The sequence below is a fragment of the Sus scrofa genome, chromosome 6 (genome assembly GCF_054392235.1).
Source record: "Sus scrofa isolate SSC_HxYL_T2T_F1_AM1 chromosome 6, Sscrofa_HxYL_maternal_Yorkshire_Landrace_v2.0, whole genome shotgun sequence".
Taxonomy (NCBI): Eukaryota; Metazoa; Chordata; class Mammalia; order Artiodactyla; family Suidae; genus Sus; species Sus scrofa.
This window is the reverse complement of record NC_139388.1, coordinates 93,402,376-93,425,997: the sequence shown is the minus strand read 5'-3', so window position 1 is coordinate 93,425,997 and position 23,622 is coordinate 93,402,376. Positions and strand designations below refer to the sequence as shown.

The window sequence follows — 23,622 nt, the reverse complement described above, 5'->3', positions numbered from 1 at the left end:
CACATATCCCTTAATCCAACAGTATCTTTATATCTGAGGTAACAAGGGACACTTCCCATAATAATAATAATAATTGCAAATACTTAATAAATACCATGTACTATTCTAAAGATTCTACATATCTTAATTCGGGGGGGATCTCATTTCATGTTGCTATTAGTTTTGTTTTGTTTTGTTTTGTTTTTTGTCTTTTTGCCTTTTCTACGGCTGCTTCTGCGGCATATGGAGGTTCCCAGGCTTGGAGTCCAGTCAGAGCTGTAGCCACCGGCCTACGCCAGAGCCACAGAAACGCCAGATCCGAGCCACGTCTTTGACCTACACCATGGCTCATGGCAATACCAGATCCTTAACCCACTGAGCGAGGCCAGGGATCAAACCCACAATCTCATGGTTCCTAGTCGGATTCGTTAACCACTGCGCCACAACGGGAACTCCCGCTATTAATATTTTGTTATTTTGCTAGAGAAAGAAAAAAACCTTGTTGCAAATTTAAATTTATCAAAAAATATTTTTTGATGTAAAGATTACTTACTTGGTACTCTTATTAATGAAAGATCTAGTAGAAAGAGGACTAGACTAGGAATTGGAAAGCTTGTGTTCTAGCCCTGCTTTTGTCATTTATTAATCTTGTATCTTTTTTTTTTTTTTTAACTAATGCCTTTATTTTTATTTATTTATTTATTTTTTGGTCTTTTTGCCATTTCTTGGGCCGCTCCTGCGGCATATGGAGGTTCCCAGGCTAGGGGTCCAATCGGAGCTGTAGCTGACAGCCTACGCCAGAGCCACGGCAACGCAGGATCCGAGCCGCGTCTGAGACCTACACCACAGCTCACGGCAACGCCGGATCGTTAACCCACTGAGCAAGGGCAGGGATTGAACCCACAACCTCATGGTTCCTAGTCAGATTCGTTAACCACTGCGCCACGATGGGAACTCCCTAATCTTGTATCTTTTTTCCCAATTTCTCCCCTATCCCCCTTGGCAACCACAAGTCTGTTCTCTATGTCTGCGAGTCTGTTTCTGTTTGGTAGATAGATTAATTTGTCATATTTTAGATTCCACATATAAGTGACATCATATGGTATTTGTCTTTCTCTTTCTGACTTAGTTCACTTAGTATGAGAATCTCTAGTCACATCCATAACCATGTATCTTGAAACAAGTAATTTAAAACATTATAAACCTTCTTCCATGGTAACTGTCAAATATTTAATAATTGGTAAGATATGGGCACCACCCAATCAGAATAGAAACGTGAGTATCAGAATGAACACTGGTTATAAACAACAATTACGGTGGCTCTGCTCCATATCAGCCTATTATTATCCTTGATTACTTTCTTATTACTAATGGGGATACAGCTCAGGTTGTAAGGACCAAATGAGTTAATATGTGTAAAATGCTTTGGGAAGAAATTATAATTGATGAATAATTATATATTATAGATATTACTAAATACCTTTGTTCAATAGCTGTCAGAACAGTAGATTATAGATGCTAGTCTAAAAATTATTACAAATAATTAACTGTATCATGCTGAGTTAATGTTTAAGGCGTATTCATTTAGAAAAAGTCAGAACATGATGAAAGTAGCCCACCAAACACAAACAGTCAAAAACCCAAGAAACTTGATGCAGTCTGTAAAATATCTATGAAAATGTATATGACTACCACTCAGTACAGTTATTATCTTCTGCTTAACCACTGATGTATCAATGAGTAAATGTTGAAAGTACATAATTTGAGTGTATCTTTATTTCTCCAGAGATAGTATCTGTATTATGGTTATGATATGTGGCATTGTTTTGTTACAAATTTCTTTTTTTTTTTTTTAACAAATTTTTTTTTTTTTTTTTTTTTTGTCTTTTGTCTTTTATTTGTTGTTGTTGTTGCTATTTCTTGGGCCGCTCCCGCGGCATATGGAGGTTCCCAGGCTAGGGGTTGAATCGGAGCTGTAGCCACCGGCCCACGCCAGAGCCACAGCAACGCGGGATCCGAGCCGCATCTGCAACCTACACCACAGCTCACGACAACGCCGGATCGTTAACCCGCTGAGCAAGGGCAGGGACCGAACCCGCAACCTCATGGTTCCTAGTCGGATTCGTTAACCACTGCGCCACGAAGGGAACTCCTGTTTTGTTACAAATTTCTGACACAGATTCATACAGATTCCAATACAGTTACGAAGACAAAGAAATCAAGTGAAATACTATAAAATAGAAAATATGATCATGAATTCATTATTTTAAAAATATATATCTTCTAGCTCAGAAATAATCTGAAAAGAATGATGCCTTATAACAATGAGCACCCTAGGTGTCTAAATTTTGTTTTCTAATTTCATTCCCCACTACAAGGTACCAAAGCTTCTTTGAGAAATAACTGATTCCTTTTTTTTTTTTTGGCAGGGGATGTTCAAGGTGAGCCTTGGGCTCTTTTGGAGCCAGAGAACAAGGATACTTTGAAAATTTAACAGAGTTGTGACAAAAGGACACAAGAGCCAGCTTTGAGTGTCCCACTGCACACATGAAAATCTGAGTATCAAAAAGAATAATAATTGTTATGGATCCAAATATGATGAACCAATGAAAATTCATGAGATCACCTGCTATTTTAAAAAAAAAAAAAAAAAGCAGAAAAAACTCATATCATTTGAGACTACTATTTTTTTTTCTTTTTTGGCCACACCTGCAGCATATGGAAGTTCCCAAGCCAGGGATGGAATCTGAGCCATATCTGTCACCTACAACACAGCCGCAGCCTACACCATAGCCACAGCAATGAGGCATCTGAGCAGTGTCTGCAACCTACATCTCACAGCAGTGCCATATCCTTAACCCACTCAGCAAGACCAGGGATTGAATGGCATCCTTATGCCATTAGGTTCGTTACCGTTGAGCCACAACAGGAACTCCCAGAAATGGTGATTTTGACCTAGACATTTAAAACATTTTTAAAGTTTACATTGTTGTTGGCTCATTTTATATCCTGAAAAGACCAGGATATAAAACACATTAGATTTCAAGTCAATTAAAATGGATATTCAAAAGACTATTTCTTACTTTAAGGTTTCAAAAGGAGAATAAAAATCTATTTTTAAAAAATATATGAATTTATGCATTATATGTAAAGTAAAAACATTAAATGGGAACAAAATTTTAATATGGTAGAGTTTTATGAAAAGATTTCCCTCAGTTAATCAGATTATCCTAAAGCTGATAAACGCATGGATTTCCTAAGAAGTAAAATGATGAAAAAATCATATACATACTGTTCGAAAATGGCTACTTAGATGGTCTAGCCGGCTAAATCTTTTCCCACAAGCTTGACAGGGGTAAGGCCTTTCTCCTGTGTGACAACGAAGGTGCCGCTTGAGGTCTGCCTTCCGCTTCACCACATGTGTGCAATACGGGCACTTGAACCTCATCCTGGGCAGGTCATCTGTCAGGAGACAGTTTGATTAAGTCACCAGAAGGTTCATAATCAAAATTCTAATAACTTCAAGAATCCAAAAGGGGCTGGTGAGTCCAATCTCAGAAAGATAAGCGAAAAGAAAAAGGAAGAAATTTTATAAAGACTAGATTGTCAAAGGTGATAATCCTATTACGGAATCATAACCTCAGGAGATATTTACAAAGTCTGGACAGATTTTGTCTTTTTTTTTTTTTTTTTTTGCTTTTTAGGGCTGCACCTGTGGCATATGGAAGTTCCCAGGCTATGGGTCGAATTGGAGCTACAGCCACAGCCACAACCCATAGCAATGTGATATCCGAGCCGCATCTGCAACCTACCTCACAGCTCATGGTAACGCCGGATCCTTAACTCACCAAGCAAGGCCAGGGATGAACCCATGTCCTCGTGGATACTAGGATACTAGCTAGGTTCGTTACTGCTAAGCCACGATGGGAACTCCAAGAGTCCCTAGATGTTAAATGTCAAGAGGTAGTACTGGATTTTAAAGATTCTAAGTACCTTGTTTTATTAATTTACTTATTAAATAATTATTTATTTATGCATTTATCCCCCTGCCTTTACTTTTCATACAGTTGTGCTACTTTTCTTGTAAAATGAAAAAGTTTCTAGGATCTTTAATTTTTTGTTTTAAAACTCATACATATTCAAAATGTTAGTTGTGATTGGAGGCAAATCTCATCAATTTAATAGCTGGTCATTACTGAAGATTTAAATAACCCAGAATTATAACAGTTCAGAGCCCAAGAAAGGATAACATTTTTGCTGCTTTAAAACACAACAGGAGTTCCCGCTGTGGTACAGTGGGTTAAGGATCTGACTGCAGCACCTTGGGTTGCTGCAGTCCTGGGTTCCATCCCCAGCCTGGTGCAGTGGGTTAAGGATCCAGTGCTGCCACAGTTGTGGCTTGGATTCAGTCCCTGGCCCAGGAACTTCCATATGCCAAGAGTGCAGACAATCAAAACAAAACAAAACAAAAATGAAAAATAAAATGCAACAAAGATTTTCCATTTTTGCTCTGTTATTTCTGTCTTCCTTGGCCCATTATAGAGCTCAGCAGGATTTTCAGTAAGCTCTACAATATGATACAATTTCATGTATTTTCATATTATATCCTACAGGAAGATATGGTTAGTAAAAATCAGTCAGGTTGCCTATTATTTTTAAATATGTTACCTATACAACCAAATTTTTGTCTAAAATTTATATGACGACCAGGGAAATGTAAATATTGATTGGCTTTAATGATATTAAAGATTTGCTAATTTTGTTCAGGTACAATAATAATGGTATTGTAGGGGGTTTGTTTGGTTTGGTTTGGGTGTTTTTTTGCTTTTTTGTTTATTTATTTATTTATTTGTCTTTTTGCTATTTCTAGGGCCGCTCCCGCGGCACATGGAGGTTCCCAGGCAAGGGGTCCAATCAGAGCTATAGCCACCAGCCTACACCAGAGTCACAGCAACGCGGGATCTGAGCTGCATCTGCAACCTATACCACAGCTCATGGCAACACTGGATCCCCAACCCAGTGAGCAAGGCCAGGGATCAAACCTGCAACCTCATGGTTCCACTCATGTTAACCACTGAGCCACTATGGGAACTCCTTTTTTTGCTTTTTTAGAGCTGTACTTGTGGCATCTGGAAGTTCCCAGGCTAGGGGCTGAATCAGAGCTACAGCTGCTGGCCTACACCACAGCCACAGCAACGTGGGATATAAGCCACGTCTGTGACCTACACCACAGCTCACGGCAACAGCATATCCTTAACCCACTGAGCGAGGCCAGGGATGGAACCTGCATCCTCATGGATCCTAGTCAGGTTCGTTAACCAATGATCTGTGAAGGGAACTCCTGCAGGTTCTTTTTTTGTTTTTTTGTTTTTTTGTCTTTTCTAGGGCCACATCCGCGGCATATGGAGGTTCCCAGGCTAGGGGTCAAATCGGAGCTGCAGCCACCGGCCTACACCAGAGCCACAGCAACATCAGATCCAAGCCGAGTCTGCAACCTACACCACAGCTTCATGGCAACGCTGGATCCTTAACTCACTGAGCAACGCCAGGGATCGAACCCACAACCTCATGGTTCCTAGTTGTATTCGTTAACCACTGAGCCATGACGGGAACTCTCTGCAGGTTTTTTTAAAACTACATTTTAGGGACATATTCTGAAATATTTAAGATAAAATATGATGTCTTAGGTTTGCTTAAAAATGGGAGGTGTTGGGGCAGAGGCACAGATTAAATAAGACTGGTCATGAGTAGGACTGGGTAATGGGTACATGGGGGTTAATTATACTATCCTCTCTTAATATATGTTTGGAATTTTTCTAAAATTACAAAATACAAGTAAAGGAGTTCCTGTTGTGGTGCAGCGGGCTAAGGATCCAGCCTTGCTAGAGCTGTGGTGTTAGGCTGCAGCTCAGATTCGATCCCTGGCCCAGGAACTTCCATATGCTGTAGGGGCAGCCAAAAAAAGGAAAAACAACAACAACAACAACAAAACTCCTCCCTACTGAATTCAGAAAAAACAAAAAACAAAAAAAAAACCCACAACTATTTCAAATGAAAATATGTGTCTTAAGGACTGAACCATTTAAGGAAAGAGCTTTAAACACTTAACAGTAATCTAATCACCCGCAGATGTAGGTTTGGAAAATCGTGGGTTTCCACCCTCAGCACGCTATTCTTTTGACCTCCTTAAATTCATCCAATATTACTTTTAATTAAAGAAATTAACTTAACATTTAATGAATAGATTTCATTCATTAAAAAAAGAATCACTTGGTCCAACTGCCCATAACACCTAAAGGTGTTATGTTGAAATAGGATTGATTTACAGAGGAGTCTTGGAACCTGATTGAGGGGATGGAGTCTCTTTGTGGGTACCTGGAAAACTTCTTGATGTGACATCAGCTCCTTGACCGTACTGATAGCCAACAGGAGTAGAGTCCATTTCCACATCCATCTGTGCCTGTTCTTCAGACTGGGAAATGTGGCTGGAAGAATCAGATGTTCGAGCTTCTCGTTTGCTTGACTTATACTGAGTTGTTTCAGAAGGCTGTGACAACCTCAAATGTTTGGACTTTTTCATGGACTCTTTCCTTTGTTCATGCTTGGCCAGAGGCTGCTGAGTATTCCTTTGGGGGGCTGGATGGTAATTATACTTACTCCAAGATTTCCCACTTATTATACCCGTCCCTTGATCGGGGCTCAGGTGAGAGCGTGGAGAACTGCTTTCATCTTGCCAACCACCGCTATAAAAAGAGGAACGTTCTATACCATTAGAACTGGCATCTTTATCGGAGAGGCTGAAATAGCGATCTTTTTCTTTTTCGCTGATGTCGAGCGAAGATTTAATAAAGGTCTTACAAACGCTGATGACATCAGTCATCTGAAGGAAGCTAGCAGCTGACATCACTTCTATGACATTCTGACCCGTGAGAGAGAGCCTACCAGAGTAGACGAAGTCCAGGATGACGGTAAAAGTGTCGGGAGAGAAAGCCTGAAACGTCGCGGTGGTCGGCTGACTTGTTTCCTTGGAAGTCTGCGAAAGAAGCATTTTAAAGTAGCCGCTACTAGCAAATAATACATTCCGATGGGCTTTGAAGACTTTTCCTTCAACCAGAATATTGCAATCACAAAATACATCTTGCCTGCGCTGCTCATTCAGTTGTTGGAGGAGGTGAGACTGATGAGAGGAGATCTCCATTCTAAAGAGGAAAAGACACAGCAGTTACCAAAATCAGAGTAACACGGCTTCTCTGAGTCAAGTGAAAAGACGGTCAGAAACTTTTTTTTTTTTTGCTTTGTAGGGCCACACCTGAGGCACATGGAGGTTCCCAGGCTATAGGGGTCAAATCGGAGCTCTAGTTGCCAGCCTATGCCACAGCCACAGCCACATCCACATGGGATCCAAGCTGCATCTGCGACCTACACCACAGCTCACGGCAACACCGGATCCTTAACTCACTGAGCAAGGCCAGGGATCGAACCTGCAACCTCATGGTTCCTAGCTGGATTCGTTTCTGCTGTACCAGGATGGGAACTCCCAGGCAGGAGATTTCTGATTTCAACAAAATGGTGGTCTAGGACATGTTGAAACTTTTCTGCCACAAATCTTTAGATTTTAGCTAAACTATAGCCAAAACTTTTTTTTGATCGTGCCCACAGCAGGTGGAAGTTCCCGGGCCAGAGATAGGACCTGTGCCACAGCAGCGACCAGAGCCTCTGCAGTGACAATGCCAGATCCTTAACCTGCTGCACAAGAGAACTCCAATATAGCCAAAACTTTAAAAATGTATGGCTTAGCTTGAAAGAAAGAAAAAGAAATCCCTAGACACCAGCAGTGGAGAGGGAGCAGAGCCAGAGCAGCGATAAGGGCTTGAGGTTTTTTGGTTTGTTTTTATGGCTGCACCTGCAGTATGTGGAAGTTCCCAGCCAGGGACTGAGTCCAAGCCACAGATGCATAGCTGTGGCAAGACTAGATCCCTTAACCTACTCTGCTGGGCCGGGGATTGAACCTGCACCTCCACAGCAACCCGAGCCGCTGCAATTGGATTCTTAACCCACTGCACCACAGAGGGAACTCCTGTGCTCAAGTTTTTATCAGTAATAGAAATTGGAACCCTCTCAGGGTTCGAATTTAATGAAAAAGGGACTAGTAAATTTTGCTTCTAAGTCCAAGGAAAAGGCAAAGAAAGTGTGTTTTGGGGGCCTTGCTGGGCAAAAAAAAAAAAAAAAAAGACCCTGAAGATAACTGAAGTCAACATATGAATATCAAGTTGAAAAACAATGCATCCATAAAAATATTAAAAACATGAATTACCTAGGAGTTCCTGTCATGGCTCAGTGGGTAACGAACTGGACTAGTGACCATGAGGTTGTGGTTCGATCCCTGGCCTTGCTCAGTGGGTTAAGGATCCGGCATTGCCATGAGCTATGGTGTATGTGGCAGACGTGGCTTGGATCTGGCATTGCTGTGGCTGTGGTGTAGGCCAGCGGCTACAACTCTGATTCGACCCCTAGCCTGGGAACCTCCATACACCACGGATACGGCCCTTTAAAAAAAAAAAAAAAAAAAAAAAAAAATCCATGAAATACCTAGGTGTCAACTTAACTAAATATGTGCAAACCGTGTATACTAAAAATTATAAAATAGCTGAAAGAGATGTAAAAGATCTAAATCAATGGAGCCAGGCCATGTACATGAATTAGAAGACTGAAACAGTTAATATATCAGTTTTATTCAAATTGACCTATAGAATCAATATAATCTCAATCAAAATATTTAAAAGCTTATTTTTGTATACATTACCAAGCTGACTCTAAAAAAAAATTTGTTTTTGGCTGCCCCACAGCATATGGAGTTCTCAAGCCAGGGTTCAAATCCCACCTGCAGTTTTAACCAACTGCAGCAACCCTGGATCCTTTACCCACTATGCCAGTTGGAGACTGAACCTGTGCCCTGGCGATACTGAGACTCTGCTGATCCTGTTGTACCACAGAGGGAACTCTGGATTCTAAAATTTATAGCAAATACAATGGACCTAGTATAGCTAAAACAATTTCAAAAGGAAGAATACAAAAGGAAATTTACTCTACCTGATTTTAAGGCTTATTGTAACGATAGTAACCAAGATAGTGTAGTATAGAGTCTAGAAAAAGACACACGAATATATTACCAATTGATGTTTTTAGTCAGGTTTACTTCATTTTTTCTTCACAATGGTGACACATTTATTCAATGGGGGAAATAATATTTTCAAACAAATGGTGCTGGAACGACTGGATAGTCATCATAGAAAAAAAAAAAGAAACTTGACCCTTTACACCACATGCAAATTTTAACTCAAAATGGATCACAGAACTAAATGTAAAAGTTAAATTTCTAGAGGAGAACACAGGAGAAAACTTTAGGACCTTGGGGTGGGCAAAGATTTCTTAGGACACAAAAAGCATGGACCATAAAGAAATAATTGACAAACTCTGCTCTTTGAAAGATATCATCAAGGACATAAAAAGTCAAGCCGTGAACGGGGATAAAATATTTGGAATACATATATCTGACAAAAGACTTGTATCTAGAATATATAAAGACTTTAAAAAAATTTTTTTTGTGTTGCTTTAGGGCTGTACCCCTGGCACATGGAGGTTCCCAAGCTAGGGGTCAAATCCGAGCTGTAGCTGCTAGCCTACACCACAGCCACAGCAACACCAGATCCGAGCCACCTCTGCAACCTACACCATAGCTCATGGCAACGCCAGATCCTTAACCCACTGAGCGAGGTCAGGGTCAGGGATCGAACCCACGTCCTCATGGATACTAGTGAGATTTGTTAACCGATAAGCTGAGCCATGATGGAAACTCCTAGAATATATAAAGACTTCAAACAACTAAATAACAGGACAAACAACTCATTAGCAAATGATTTGAACAGATTATTTCACAAAATATGTGCAAATTAGCACATGAAAAGATGTTCAACATCACAATCCCTGGGGAAATACAAATCGTGGTTTTGCACAATGAACAATGAAATGTCATTACACACCCACTCTAATGGCTAAAACTAAAAAGACCGACAGTACCAAGTGCCGACAAGGATGCGGAGAAACTGCATCTCATATGCTGCCGGTGAGAATATAAAGTGGTACAATCATTCTGGAAAACTATTTAGCAGTTCTGATAAAGTTAAACCTACTCTAAGACCCAGGAAGTCCATTCCTAAGTGTTTATCCAAGAGAAATGAAAACGTTCTGTCCACAAGGAGATTTGTTCAAGAATTTTCTCTTGATTGATTGATTGATCTAATTAAAGTACAGTTGATTTATAATGTTCTGCCAGTTTCTGCTGTGATGACCTACGCCAGATCCTTCACCCACTGATCCAGGCCAGGGATCGAACCTGCACCTCCACAGTGACCCGAGCTGCTACAGTTGGATTCTTACCTCACTGTGCCATCGGGAACTCCAAACAGTGCATTTTATTGTATGTAAATTATACCTTAATGAAGTCCATTTTAAAAAAACTCCTTAGAAAAAGAGAGTTTAGTAAGATAGCCAATTATAAAATACACAGAATGATTATACAAAAATGAATAGCTAGTTATCAGATACAATGGAAGATTCCTTTCACAAAATCGTTAAAATTAAAAAACTTTTGGCTACTCCTGTGACATGTGGAAGTTCCTGGGACAGGGACAGACTCAGCACCACAGCAGGGACACAAGCTACAGCAGTGACAACGTCGAATCCTTAACCCATTGAGCCACCAAGGAATTCCTAAATTAAATATTTTAACAAGTGGGATGGAAATCCTGTGAAATCAGATTGTTATGATCATTATACAACAACAGATGTGATAAATTCATTTGAGTAATAAAAAAATAAAAATTAAAAAATTAAAAAATAAATATCTTAAGAAATACGCAGGAACTTTATGAAGAACATGATAGAACTCTGTAATGAGGATCATAAAAGAACTTGAATAAATAGACTATTGCCTTAGCTTCCTCAATGGTCTCTGCTTTTACAGGGGGATCTGCTAAAATATGTCAGATCATACCATTCCTCTGTTGGAAACTTCCAAAGGCTTCCCTCTCAGAAAGCAATCCAAAACCTTTGCCTTGGTCTTAAAAGGGCTGCAAGATCTTTTTCCAACCTTCTATCCCCACCCCCCGACCCCACTTAAAAGGGCTGCAAGATCTTTTTCCAACCTTCTATCCCCACCCCCCGACCCCACCAGTGCTACGCTCATTGGTTTTGATGTTTCCTCCAGATCTTCACAAAACTTGTTCCTCTACTTTTTTTTTTTTTTTTTTTGCTATTTCTTGGGCCGCTCCCTCGGCATATGGAGGTTCCCAGGCTAGGGGTCCAATCGGAGCTGTAGTCTCCAGCCTACGCCAGAGCCACAGCAACGCAGGATCCGAGCCGAGTCTGCAACCTACACCACAGCTCACGGCAATGCCGGATCGTTAACCCACTGAGCAAGGGCAGGGACCGAACCTGCAACCTCATGGTTCCTAGTCGGATTCGTTCACCACTGTGCCACGACGGGAACTCCCCCTCTACTTTATATAAGTCTTTCCTTCAGTGTCACTTCATCAGAGGTCATCCTGACAACTCCATCTTTCGTAGGGGGAGTTTCAGTGGATCGCTATGGCCAAATAGCTGTTGTCATAGAAACTACATCCTAGGAGGCACAGTTTAGAAACCAGGGAAAGGATTAAAGGAAACATGATCGTTGTCTTCCTGGAGTTCCCGTCATGGCGCAGTGGTTAATGAATCCGACTAGGAACCATGAGGTTGCGGGTTCGATCCCTGGCCTTGCTCAGTGGGTTGGGGATCCTGCGTTGCCGCGAGCAATAGTGTAGGTCACAGATGCAGATCGGATCCCGCGTTGCTGTGGCTGTGGTGTAGGCCGGCAGCAACAGCTCTGATTAGAGCCCTAGCTGGGGAACCTCCATATGCCATAGGAGCAGCCCTAGAAAAGGCAAAAAGACAAAAATAAATAAATAAATTAAATTAAAAAATAATAATAATAACTAAAACTGTGATGCTGATAATAATGAGAAAACCAGTGAAGTATATCAGAAAATCCAGAAATGTATCCCAATATATGAGGGAATTTAATATATGATGAACCTGTGGTGAAGAAATGAGCAGTTTACTGGGCATTGGGACAATTTTTACTTTTCTGGAAATAAAAATTAAGCTGGATTTCCCACCTCTCACTTTGCATCAGGATAAGCTCCATATGGACCAAAGACAGAAGTGTGAAAACAAGGCCATAAAGGTGCTGGGAGAAAACAGGGAAGACTTTATAAACTCGAAGTGGGAAAGGCCTTTACAACCATGACTCAAAATACAAAAGCCATAAAAATAAAAGATTGGTACGTTTGATTACGTAATGATACAACAAAATTCTGTATGACAAAAAATACCACAAGCAAAGGCAAAAGACAAACAACAACATGGTAAAAACATCTATTAGAGAAAAGGGTAATCTTCCTAATATGTTACAAATCTCTAAGAAATTGGCAAGAAAAGAACAATAACCTAAGACAAAATAAGACAGAAGAGGAGTTCCCACTGCGGCACAGTGGGTTAGTGATCAGGCTTGTCTCTGTGGAGCTGCCAGTTTGACCCCCAGCCAGGATCCAGCATTGCTGCAGCTGTGGTGTAGGTTGTAGCTCCAGCTCAGATTCAGTCCCTGGCCTGGGCATTTCCATATGCCATGGGGGCAGCCAAAAAAGAACAAGACAGAGTACAGTTCACAGATAAAGAAATACAAATGACCCTTAACATATGAAAGGATGTCCAACCTTACCCATGAAAATATAAATGCAGGAGTTCCCATTGTAGCACAGCAGAAACGAATCCGACTAGGAACCATGAGGATGTGGGTTCGATCCCTGGCCTTGCTCAGTGGGCTAAGGATCCAACATTGCTGTGAGCTGTAGTGTAGGTTGAAAATGCAGCTCAGATCCTGTGTTGCTGTGGCATAGGCTGGTAGCTGTAGCTCCTATTCAACCCCTAGCCTGGGAACTTCCATATGCTGGGGGTATGGCCCTAAAAAGCCAAAAAAAAAAAAAAAAAAAAAGAGTTCCCGTCGTGGTGCAGTGGTTAACGAATCCGACTAGGAACCATGAGGTTGCGGGTTCGGTCCCTGCCCTTGCTCAGTGGGTTAACGATCCGGCGTTGCCGTGAGCTGTGGTGTAGGTTGCAGACTCGGCTCAGATCCCGCGTTGCTGTGGCTCTGGCGTAGGCTGGTGGCTACAGCTCCGATTCAACCCCTAGCCTGGGAGCCTCCATATGCTGCGGGAGCGGCCCAAGAAATAGCAACAACAACAAAAGACAAAAAGACAAAAAAAAAAAAAAAGAAAAGAAAATATAAATGCAAATTTAAACTATACTGTTTCATTTTTTCCCTCTCAAATGAGCAAAAAAAATTTTTTTTATTTGATAATATTGATAAGACTGTGGGAAAGGAGGTACTTTTGATCTTTACAGGTAGGAATATAAATTCGTATGACCTCATGAAGAGCAATTTGGCCAAAACTCCCAAAATTAAGAATGCAGAAGTTCCTGGGTGGCTCAGCGGTAATGAACCCAACTAGTATCCATGAGGACACACGTTTGATCCCTGGCCTCACTTAGTGGGTTTAGGATCTGGCATTGCCTTGAGCTGTGGTGTAGGTGTCAGACGAAGCTCTGATCTGGTGTTGCTTGTGGCTGTGGTGTAGGCCAGCAGCTATAGCTCTAATTCGATCCCTAGCCTGGGAACTTCCATATGCTGTGGCTGCAGCCCTTAAGAGACAAAAAAAATTACGAATGCCTATATTCTCTGACCAAGCAATTTCACTTCTGGGAATCTATCCTACAGGCCCATAATCGAAGTGATACAGGTACAGAGACAGTTATTCACACCAGCGCTGTTTGTGATAGCGAAAGATTAGAAAAATGTCCATCAGCACCATTAAACTCCTAGAAGAGAACATAGGCGAAACACTCTCTGACATCAACCTAACAAATGTTTTCTTAGGTCAGTCTCCCAAGGCAACAGAAATTAAAGCAAAAATAAACCAATGGGATCTAATCAAACTGACAAGCTTTTGCACAGCAAAGGCAACCATAAAAAAAAAAAAAAAAAAAAAAAAAAACACACACAAAAGGACAACCTACAGAATGGGAGAAAATAGTTTCAAACCAACTGACAAGGGCTTAATCTCTAAAATATACAAACAACTTATACAACTCCACAGCAAAAAAACCCAACAACCCAATTGAAAAATGGGAAAAAGACCCAAATAGACATTTCTCCAAAGAAGATATACGGATGGCCAAAAAGCACATGAAAAAATGCTCAACGTCACTGATTATTAGAGAAATGCAAATCGAACTACTATGAGATACCACCTCACACCCATCAGAATGGCCATCTTTTTTTTTTTTTTTTGTCTTTTTAGGGCCACACCCACGACATATGGAAGTTCCCAGACTAGGAGTCTAATCAGAGCTGTAGCTGCTGGCCTACGCCACAGCCATAGCAATACTAGATCCTTAACCCACTGAATGAGGCCAGGGGTGGAACCCGAAACCTAATGGTTCCCAGTCAGATTCATTTCCACTGCACCACAAGGGGAACTCCCAGAATGGCCTCATTAATAAGTCCACATGCAACAAATGCTGGAGAGGGTGAGGAGAAAAGGGAACCCTCCTTCACTGTTGGTGGGAATGTAAATTGGTACAACCACTATGGAAAAGAGTATGGAGGTACCTCAGAAAATTAAATACAGAACTACCATATAACCCAGCAATCCCACTCTTGGGCATATATCCAGACAAAACTTTCCTTGAAAGAGACACATGCATTCGTATGTTCACTGCAGCACTATTCACAATAGCTAAGACATGGAAACAACCTAAATGTCCATTTCAGATGATTGGATTGAGAAGATGTGGTATATGTACACAATGGAATACCACTCAGCCATAAAAAAGAACAAAATAATGCCATTTGCGGCAACATGGATGGAACAAGAGACTATCATACTAAGTGAAGTAAGTCAGAAAAAGAAAGACAAATACCATCTATCACTTACATCTGGAATCTAATATACTGCACAAATGAACGTTTCCACAGAAAAGAAACTCATGGACTTAGAGAACAGACTTGTCGTTGCCAATGGGGAGGGAAAGGAAGTAGGATGGACTGGGAATTTGGGGTTAATAGATGCAAACTATTGCCTTTGGAATGGATAAGCAATGAGATCCTGCTGTATAGCACTGGGAACTCTATCTAGTCACTTATGATGGAGCGTGATGGAGGATAATGTGAGAAAAAGAATGTATATATGTATGTGTGACTGGTCACTTTGCTGTACAGTAGAAAATTGACAGAACACTGTAAACCAATTATAATGGAAAAAATAAAAATCATTAAAAAAAAAAGAAAAATGTCCATCAGTAGGAGAGGGCCATCATATGAAAAGATGGCCATGATACATTGATATATGACAATACATATAGCTAGGTTTTTTAAATAAAAAAAGCAAGGAGTAGAGACTGTATAATGCAAGGGGGAGGAGTTCCCGTCGTGGCTCAGTGGTTAATGAATCAGACTAGGAACCATGAGGTTGTAGGTTCGATCCCTGGCCTGGCTCAGTGGGTTAAGCATCTGGCGTTGCTGTGAGCTGTGGTGTAGGTCACAGACGCGGCTTGGATCCTGCATTGCTGTGGCTCTGGCATAGGCCAGCAGCTGTAGCTCTGATTAGACCTCTAGCCTGGGAACCTTCATATGCCACAGGTGTGGCCCTAGAAAAAGGCAAAAAAAAAAAAAAGACACACACACACAAAAAACACAAGGGGGAAAGATAAGCATAAACTGGAAGGATTAACAAGAAACCCAGAATGGTGGTTGCCAATTGCAGGTGAGGTAGGATCCGGAGACAGAAGCAAAGATGGGAAGGAGACTTTATGCGTACATTTGTTTAATATTTGAGTTTTGAATCATATGAATATATTCAAAAATAAAATTTTTAAAGTATGTCAAACAAGTGGGTGAAATATTAACTATTTAGCCAGATCTATGTTGTAATTCAAGATTAAGAGATCATGGGACCTCTCAGACCTCTCAGAGTAATGATATCTGTGTGTACTTAAGTCAAGATTCATGTGCTACACGAACAAGTGACAAGATGACATTCCATTATGAAAGTCAAGAGGTTGTATTTCTTGAGGCGGGTAGAGAGAACAAACCAGGCTACTTCCAGATGAACAAACGACTACACTATTGCAACTGTCAGTCTGGTTACTGGCCTGAATACAGTGATGATAACAGACTGGGAAGAAAAAAAGATACAAAAGACTTGAATGGGAAGAAAATTCAGGGGTCTTGATGGCTAACTGAAAAATCCTAGAGTTCCCACTGTAGATCAGCAGGTTAAGAACCTGACTAGGGAGTTCCTCTCATGGTGCAGTGGAAACGAATCCGACTAGGAAGCATGGGGCTGTGGTTTCAATCCCTGGCTTCGCTCAGTGGGTTAAGGATCGGGCGTTGCCGTGAGCTGTGGTGAAGGTCGAAGACACGGCTCGGATCTGGCATTGCTGTGGCTGTGGTGTAGGCCAGCGGCTGTAGCTCCGATTCGACCCCTAGCCTGGGAGACTCCATATGCCAAGGGTGTGGCCCTAAAAAGATAAAAGACCAAAAAAAAAAAAAAGAACCTGACTAGTATCCATGAGGATGTGGGTTCGATCCCTGGCGTCGCTCAGTGGGTTAAAGGATTCGGCATTGCCATGAGCTGCCCTATAGTTTGCAAATGCGGCTGTGCGTTACTGTGGCTGTGGTATAGACTGGCAGCTATAGCTCCAGTTCGACCCCTGGCTTGAAAATTTCCATACACCGCAGGTGCGGCCACTAAAAAAAAAAAAAAAAAAAAAATCCTACTGCACCTGCCCAGAAATCCACGCTGCACGCACCCAGATCTTTCATAACTTTTATTTGATTTGCTTAATTGTACCAAAATTTACCACAATCTGTAATTGGCATGGGAAGGCCAGACAGACATAAAGAAAAGACAATGATTTTTATTTTTATTTTTTAATTTTTTTTGTCTTTTTGCTACTTCTTTGGGCCACTCCCGCGGCATATGGAGGTTCCCAGGCTAGGGGTTGAATCGGAGCTGTAGCCACCGGCCTACGCCAGAGGCACAGCAACGTGGGATCCGAGCCGCGTCTGCAACCTACACCACAGCTCACGGCAACGCCGGATCATTAACCCACTGAGCAAGGGCAGGGACCGAACCCGCAACCTCATGGTTCCTAGTCGGATTCGTTAACCACTGCGCCACAACGGGAACTCCAGACAGTGATTTTTAAAGCATAGGGGTTTAGCACTATCACAGACAGAAATTAGGAAGCCAGTTGGAAGAAAGCTAGGTTTCGAGAAAAAGCACCAATTTAAGTTTTAAGTACATCATTGTTGATGTGAGTGGGAAGTCAGGCACATCAAGCCGTGGTCACAGGGCCCCTGGAAATGCTCCTTGAAGTTCAGAGGGTAAGTCAGATCTGAAGGTAGAGATGTGGGAGATACAAGCAAACAGAGAGGAAGGGGCTCCAGAGAAACACAGGCTGCGGTGAGAACCCGGAGGACTGCCCACAGCTGTGGAGTGAGCTGGGGAAGAGAAGCCAGTGTTACAGACTGAGAATTACAGGGAGGATCAGGACGGCATGTGACATGTACCCTGAGGATAGGGAGCTTCAGGAAGCAGTGAAGGGATCCACACAGTGAGACATGAAAAGGCCACCAGCAATGCTAATAGTAGCAATAGGCATCGCCTCCTTAATCCCGACACACAACAACCTACTAGGTAGATGGTATTATTAGCCCCATTTTACAGAAGAGGGTATTAACCCAGACAGTGACTCCAAAGCTGCAGGATGTTAACTGATGAGCTATACGCTGCTTCACCACTGCTTTGGGGGGAGCTGGGAGACCAGAGTTCTGATGCCAGTCCTACCACTAAACTAGCTCTATGTCCACAGACAAGTAAGTACCTTCCTAGGCTTCATCTCCTCCTCACATTGAGGGGGTTGGTCTAGATAACCCCAGCTCTTACGTAATATGAGTCTTTAATTAAGGTAGAATGGAAGAGATGGACACACAAGAGAGGCAACGAATTAAAAATTTAACCATAAGAGTAAAGGGATTCCTGGCCAAGAAAATCAGAATGTTGAATGTTTTATACACTATACAGTGAGTTTTTCTCCCTCCCTTCCTTCTTCCCTTCCTCCCTTTTTTCGCTTTTTAGGGCTGCACTTGTAGAATATGGACGTTCTTAGGCTAGGGGTCAAAGCGGAGCTACAGCTGCCAGCCTACGCCACAGGCATGAGGGATCCGAGCCGCATCTGCAACCTACACCACAGCTCAAGCCAACGCTGGATCACCAACCCACTGAGTGAGGCCAGGGGTCAAACCTGCATCCTCACAGATACTAGTCAGGTTCATTTCAGCTGCACCACAAGGGGAGCTCCCCTTTCTTTTTTTTCTTTTTGGCTGCACCTGTAGCATATGGAAGTTTCCAAGCCAGGGATCAATGTTGAGCCACAGCAGTGACCTGAGCCACTGCAGTGACAACTGCTGGATCCTTAACCCACTGAGCCACAGGGGAACTCCTATACAGTGAATTTTCAAGCAATAAACCCAAACTCTGATATACAAAATCTATAATTGCAAAACTCTACTTCTTATCTATATATTTAAGTTAGATATAATACCAAGAATTAAAATTTTTCATACCTGGGAATTTATAAATGCTGCTCTTGAAACCCTGCTAAGTCGATTGAATGGAGTAAAAAGGGGAAGATTCCAAGTTAAACACAGTCTGTATATGAAGGCTTTTCCTGTAGAAAGAGAAAAGAGCTATTATAAAGAATTTTTGTAATAAGAGACAGAAACATTTGCTAAGGTACATAATATCTATTTATTTTTATTTTTAATGTTTTAGTCTTTTTAGGGCCACACCTGTGGCATGTGGACATTCCCAGGCTAGGGGTCAAATTAGAGTTGCAGCTCCCGGTCTACACCACCACAACCACAGCAACGTCAAATCTAAGTCTCGGCTATGACTTACACCACAGCTCTTGGGAATGCCAGACCCTTTAACCCACTGAGTGAGGCCAGGGATCCAACAGCATCCTCATGGCTACTAGTCGGATTCTAAACCCAATGAGCCACAACAGAAACTCCCAATAAATATTTACTTAAATAAATTATATGGGAACATTTATCAGGTATCATTTTTTAGCACAGATATTCTGGCACAGAAAATTAATGGGATCTATCTATCCATCTATTACCAGAACTTTAATATTAAAATGTGCAAGAGGAGTTCCCATCATGGCACAGGGGAACTGAATCCGACCAGGAACCATGAGTTTGCGGGTTTGCAAAAAAAAAACACTAAAAATCTTCAAGAAGAGATTTCCAAAATGAAAATATAGTATGGCAAATTGAAAGCAAATATATTTTTAACTTTGAAAGTAAAAATAATCTTCTCAAGACAACAGCTATTCAGGAGTTCCTGCCCTGGCACAGTGGGTTAAGAATCCAACTGCAGCATCTAGGGTCACATCAGAGGTTTGATCCCCAACCCTATGCAGTGGGCTAAAGGATCTGGTGTTGCTGCAGCTTCGGCTTTCATTCGATTCCTGGCCCCAAGAACTTCCATATGCCGGGGGTGCGGCCATTAAAAAAAAAAAAGACAACAGCTATTCAAAGACAAGCCAACAGATGAAATAGCAGGATAGCAACATATGTTCTACTACCCTTTTCCTGCAAGTGGCATCGACAGGATTTGCAAGAAAACCAAACAGAATAGTGTTAAGGATTCAACTTGAAAAATTAAACATTTCTTGGAGTTCCCATGTGGTTTGGCAGGTTAAGTATCTGGCATTGTCACTTCAGTGGCTGGATTGCTACTGTAGTGTGGGTTTAATACCTGCCAGGGGAACTTCCCCATGCTGCAGGTGCAGCCAAAAAAAAAAAAAAAAAAGAAAAAGAAAAAGAAAACATTTCTTAAAAACGGTATGGTTAAGAGGGAAGTGAGAAAAAAAAGTCCTACTGTATATGTTCAGAAAGTCCCCCTGCAGTCACCCAGATCTTCTGTTTGATTTACCAGATTATATAAAAGTGTACCACAATTTGCAACAGCAGCTGTAACAACTCCTGTATTAAAAATATTTCAGGGAGTTCCCGCTGTGGCTCAGCAGTAACCAACCTGACCAGTATCTATGAGGATTCGGGTTTGATCCCTGGCCTCGATCAGTGGGTTAAGCCTAGCTGTGAGCTGTGGCGTAGGTCATAAATGTGGCTCGGATCTCCAGTTGTTGTGGCTGTGGTGTAAACCCGTTCCTGCAGCTCCAATTCAACCCCTAGCCTGGGAACCTCCATTATGCCATGGGTGCAGCCCTAAAAAGGAAAAAGAAAAAAGAAAAAAAAAGTTTCAGTTTCTATTATATTCCAAACCTTTTTCATTACCAAAAAAAAAAACACCAAAAATCTGTTCAACTATTTTGTTCACTGACCATGAAGTTTTGTTAATGTGGAGAGTATTACAGTTTTATGTCCATACAAGGGATTAATCTCCAAAATTTATAAACACCTTCTGCAGCTCCATACCAAGAAAACAAACAACCCCATCAAAAAATAGGCAGAAGATCTAAACAGACAGTTCTCCAAAGAAGACATACAGATGGCCAAAAAACACATGAAAAGATGTTCAACATCACTCATTATTAGAGAAATGAAAATCAAAACCACTCTGAGGTACCACCTTACACCAGCCAGAATGGCCATCATCCAAAAGTCTACAAACAGTAAGTGCTGGAGAGGGTGTGGAGAAAAGGGAACCCTATTACACTGTTGGTGGGATTGTAAACTGGTGCAACCACTGTGGAAAGCAGTATGGAGATTCCTCAAGAAACTAAAACTAGAACTACCATTTGATCCAGCAATCCCACTCCTGGGCATCTATCCAGAGAAAACCACAACTCGCAAAGACACATGTACTCTGATGTTCATTGCAGCACTGTTTTCAATAGCCAAGACCTGGAAACAACCTAAATGTCCATCAACAGAGGAGTGGATCAAGAAGATGTGGTACATATACACAATGGAATATTACTCAGCCATTAAAAGGAAAAAAATACCAGCATTTTTAGCAACATGGATGGACCTAGAAATTATCAAGCTAAGTGAAGTCAGCCATACACTGAGACACCAACACCAAATGCTTTCACTGACATGTGGAATCTGAAAAAAGGACAAACTGAACTTCTTTGCAGAACAGATGCTGACTCACAGACATTGAAAAACTTTTGGTCTCCGGAGGAGACAGTTTGGAGGGTGGGGGATGTGCTTGGGTTGTGGGATGGAAATCCTGTGCAACTGGATTGTGATGATCATTATACAACTACAGATGTGATAAATTCATTGAATTAAAAAAAGCTTTATGTTCATAGGCAGTGGAAAAAGGAATCTCATGCTTTTAAAATCAATTAAGCTAAGCCAAAATAATTTTTACTAAATTTAAAAAGTGAAATCACTTTTTAAAATAATACTTCTTTTTTTTTTTTTTTTTGCCTTTTCTGGGGCCGCACCCACGGCATATGGAGGTTTCCAGGCTAGGGGTCTAATTGGAGCTACAGCTGCTGGCCTACACCAGAGCCACAGCAACGCCAGATCCAAGCCTCATCTGTGACCTACACCACAGCTCAAGGCAACGCCAGATCCTTAACCCACTGAGCAAGACCAGGGATGGAACCTGCAACCTCATAGTTCCTAGTCGGATTCGTTAACCACTGAGCCATGACAGGAACTCCTACATTTTTTGATTATAAAAGTATTATATACTTACAAAAAAATTTAAAAATACAGGCCACTATAAAGAAGAAAACAGGAGTCCCCGTCCTGGCACAGCAGAAATGAATCCAACTAGGAATCATGAGGTTGCAGGTTCGATCTTTGGCCTCGCTCAGGCCAAGGATCGAACCCCTTGTTCAGTGGTGGGTTAAGGATCTGGCGTTGCCGTGAGCTGTGGTGTAGATTGCAGACACGGCTCGGATCCTGTGTGCTGTGGCTCTGGTGTAGGCTGGCGGCTACAGCTCTGATTCGACCCCTAGCCTGGGAACCTCCATATGCCGCAGGAGCAGCCCTAGAAAAGGCAAGACAAAAAAAGTAAATAAATAAAACAGTGACCTAGAAGTTTATAAAAAAATTTTTCTGAGCAGCAACCAAAAGAGAAAACAGCCAAGATGATCTGAGTGTTCCATAAAGTTTAATGTCATTTCCTCTTATGATTGGCAAAGTTTATTTTAAAAAAAAAAGGTCCCACAGTTTCTATAGCTGGGAAGAAGGGGAGAATTTTTTTTTTTTTTAAATAAAGGCACAGGAGTGCCTGTTGTGACTCCAAGGTAACAAACCCAACTGGTATCCATGAGAATGAGGGTTCAATCTCTGGCCTTGCTCAGTGGGTTAAGGATCTGGCATTGATGTGAGCTGTGGTGTAGGTTGCAAAGACAGCTCGGATCCCGAGTTACCGTGGCTGTGGTGTAGGCAGCAGCTGCAGTTCCCTACCTAGCCTGGGAACCTCCATATGCCACACTTGTGGCCATGAAAAGCAAAAAATAAATAAATAAAATCTAAAAAATAAAATAAAGGGACAAAAAACAAGCTGAGAGCAAAAGGTGACAGAGCTGGGAAACAGCAAACCTAACAGTGAGTTATCAACACTTTATATCTGTTACTTTTTAAAGTATAGTAAGAACAGAATTGGTTATGAAAAGGATTTTAAGAAACACCCATAATTAAAACAGCAGGATCTCATTTAGGGGCAAACTAGGATTCTGTCTTTGGGGGAACAAAATAAACAGCTTTAGAGAACAACTCCTCACGACCCTAAAAGCTCATCTACTGCTAGTCCCGGTGAGCTAGAAGGGTCCTGTAAAGGTTATTCACTTTGATAGCTTTAATTTCACAGTTCCAACAATACTGCTTAAGGGCACTCACTAAGACTGTCCAGTATACTGGGTTGTGTACAATGGCAAGCAATATTTAATTCTGGAGTCTTTTTTTTTCTTATGTGGCCACACCCGTGGCACAGGGAAGTTCACAGGCTGGGAGTTGAAGCAGCGCAACCGCAGCAACCTGAGCCGCCGCACTGACAACACTGGATCCTCAACCCTCAAAGGGGCCACAAGAGAAAGCCTCTGTTTCAGGTTTTTGGGGGGTTTTTTGGGGGCCCCACCCACAGTATATGGAAGTTTCCAGGCTAGGAGTCGACAAATCGGAGCTGCAGCAGCCAGCCTACGCCACAGCCACAGCAGCCACAGCAAAACGGGATCTGAGCCGCATCTGTGACCCACACCACAGCTCATGACAACGTAGGATCCTTACCCCACTGAGCGAGGCCAGGGATCGCACCTGCATCCTCATGGATGCTAGTCAGATTCCTTTCCACTGAGCCACGACCAGAACTCCCGCTAGGGCTTTTTAAGAGAACTGACTTCTGCACATAGTCTGTGCCCAAACCAGTTTCCACAGGCTGATGAAACGTCATTTTTAGGGATGACCCTGGCAGAAATTAGTTAAGAGTA

General features: G+C 41.8%; 1 protein-coding gene across 6 annotated transcripts in view; it reads right to left on the bottom strand.

The window, feature by feature from the left end:
• Positions 1 to 23,622, bottom strand: part of ZBTB8A (zinc finger and BTB domain containing 8A) — a 42,050-nt gene that overhangs the window by 5,251 nt on the left and 13,177 nt on the right. The window contains exons 2-5 of one of the 6 annotated variants that reach the window (XM_084963702.1): positions 18,767 to 18,870; positions 9,070 to 9,122; positions 6,355 to 7,178; positions 3,272 to 3,441 (exon numbers count right to left, since the gene is read on the bottom strand). In XM_084963702.1, the coding sequence (XP_084819828.1) occupies positions 3,272 to 3,441; positions 6,355 to 7,177 (993 nt within the window). In that variant the 5' untranslated portion in view covers position 7,178; positions 9,070 to 9,122; positions 18,767 to 18,870. Of the gene's footprint in view, positions 1 to 3,271; positions 3,442 to 6,354; positions 7,179 to 9,069; positions 9,123 to 18,766; positions 18,871 to 23,622 lie in introns of those variants that run through there. The other 5 variants (XM_003356289.5, XM_084963705.1, XM_005665187.4 and 2 more) reach the window with 5 other exon arrangements.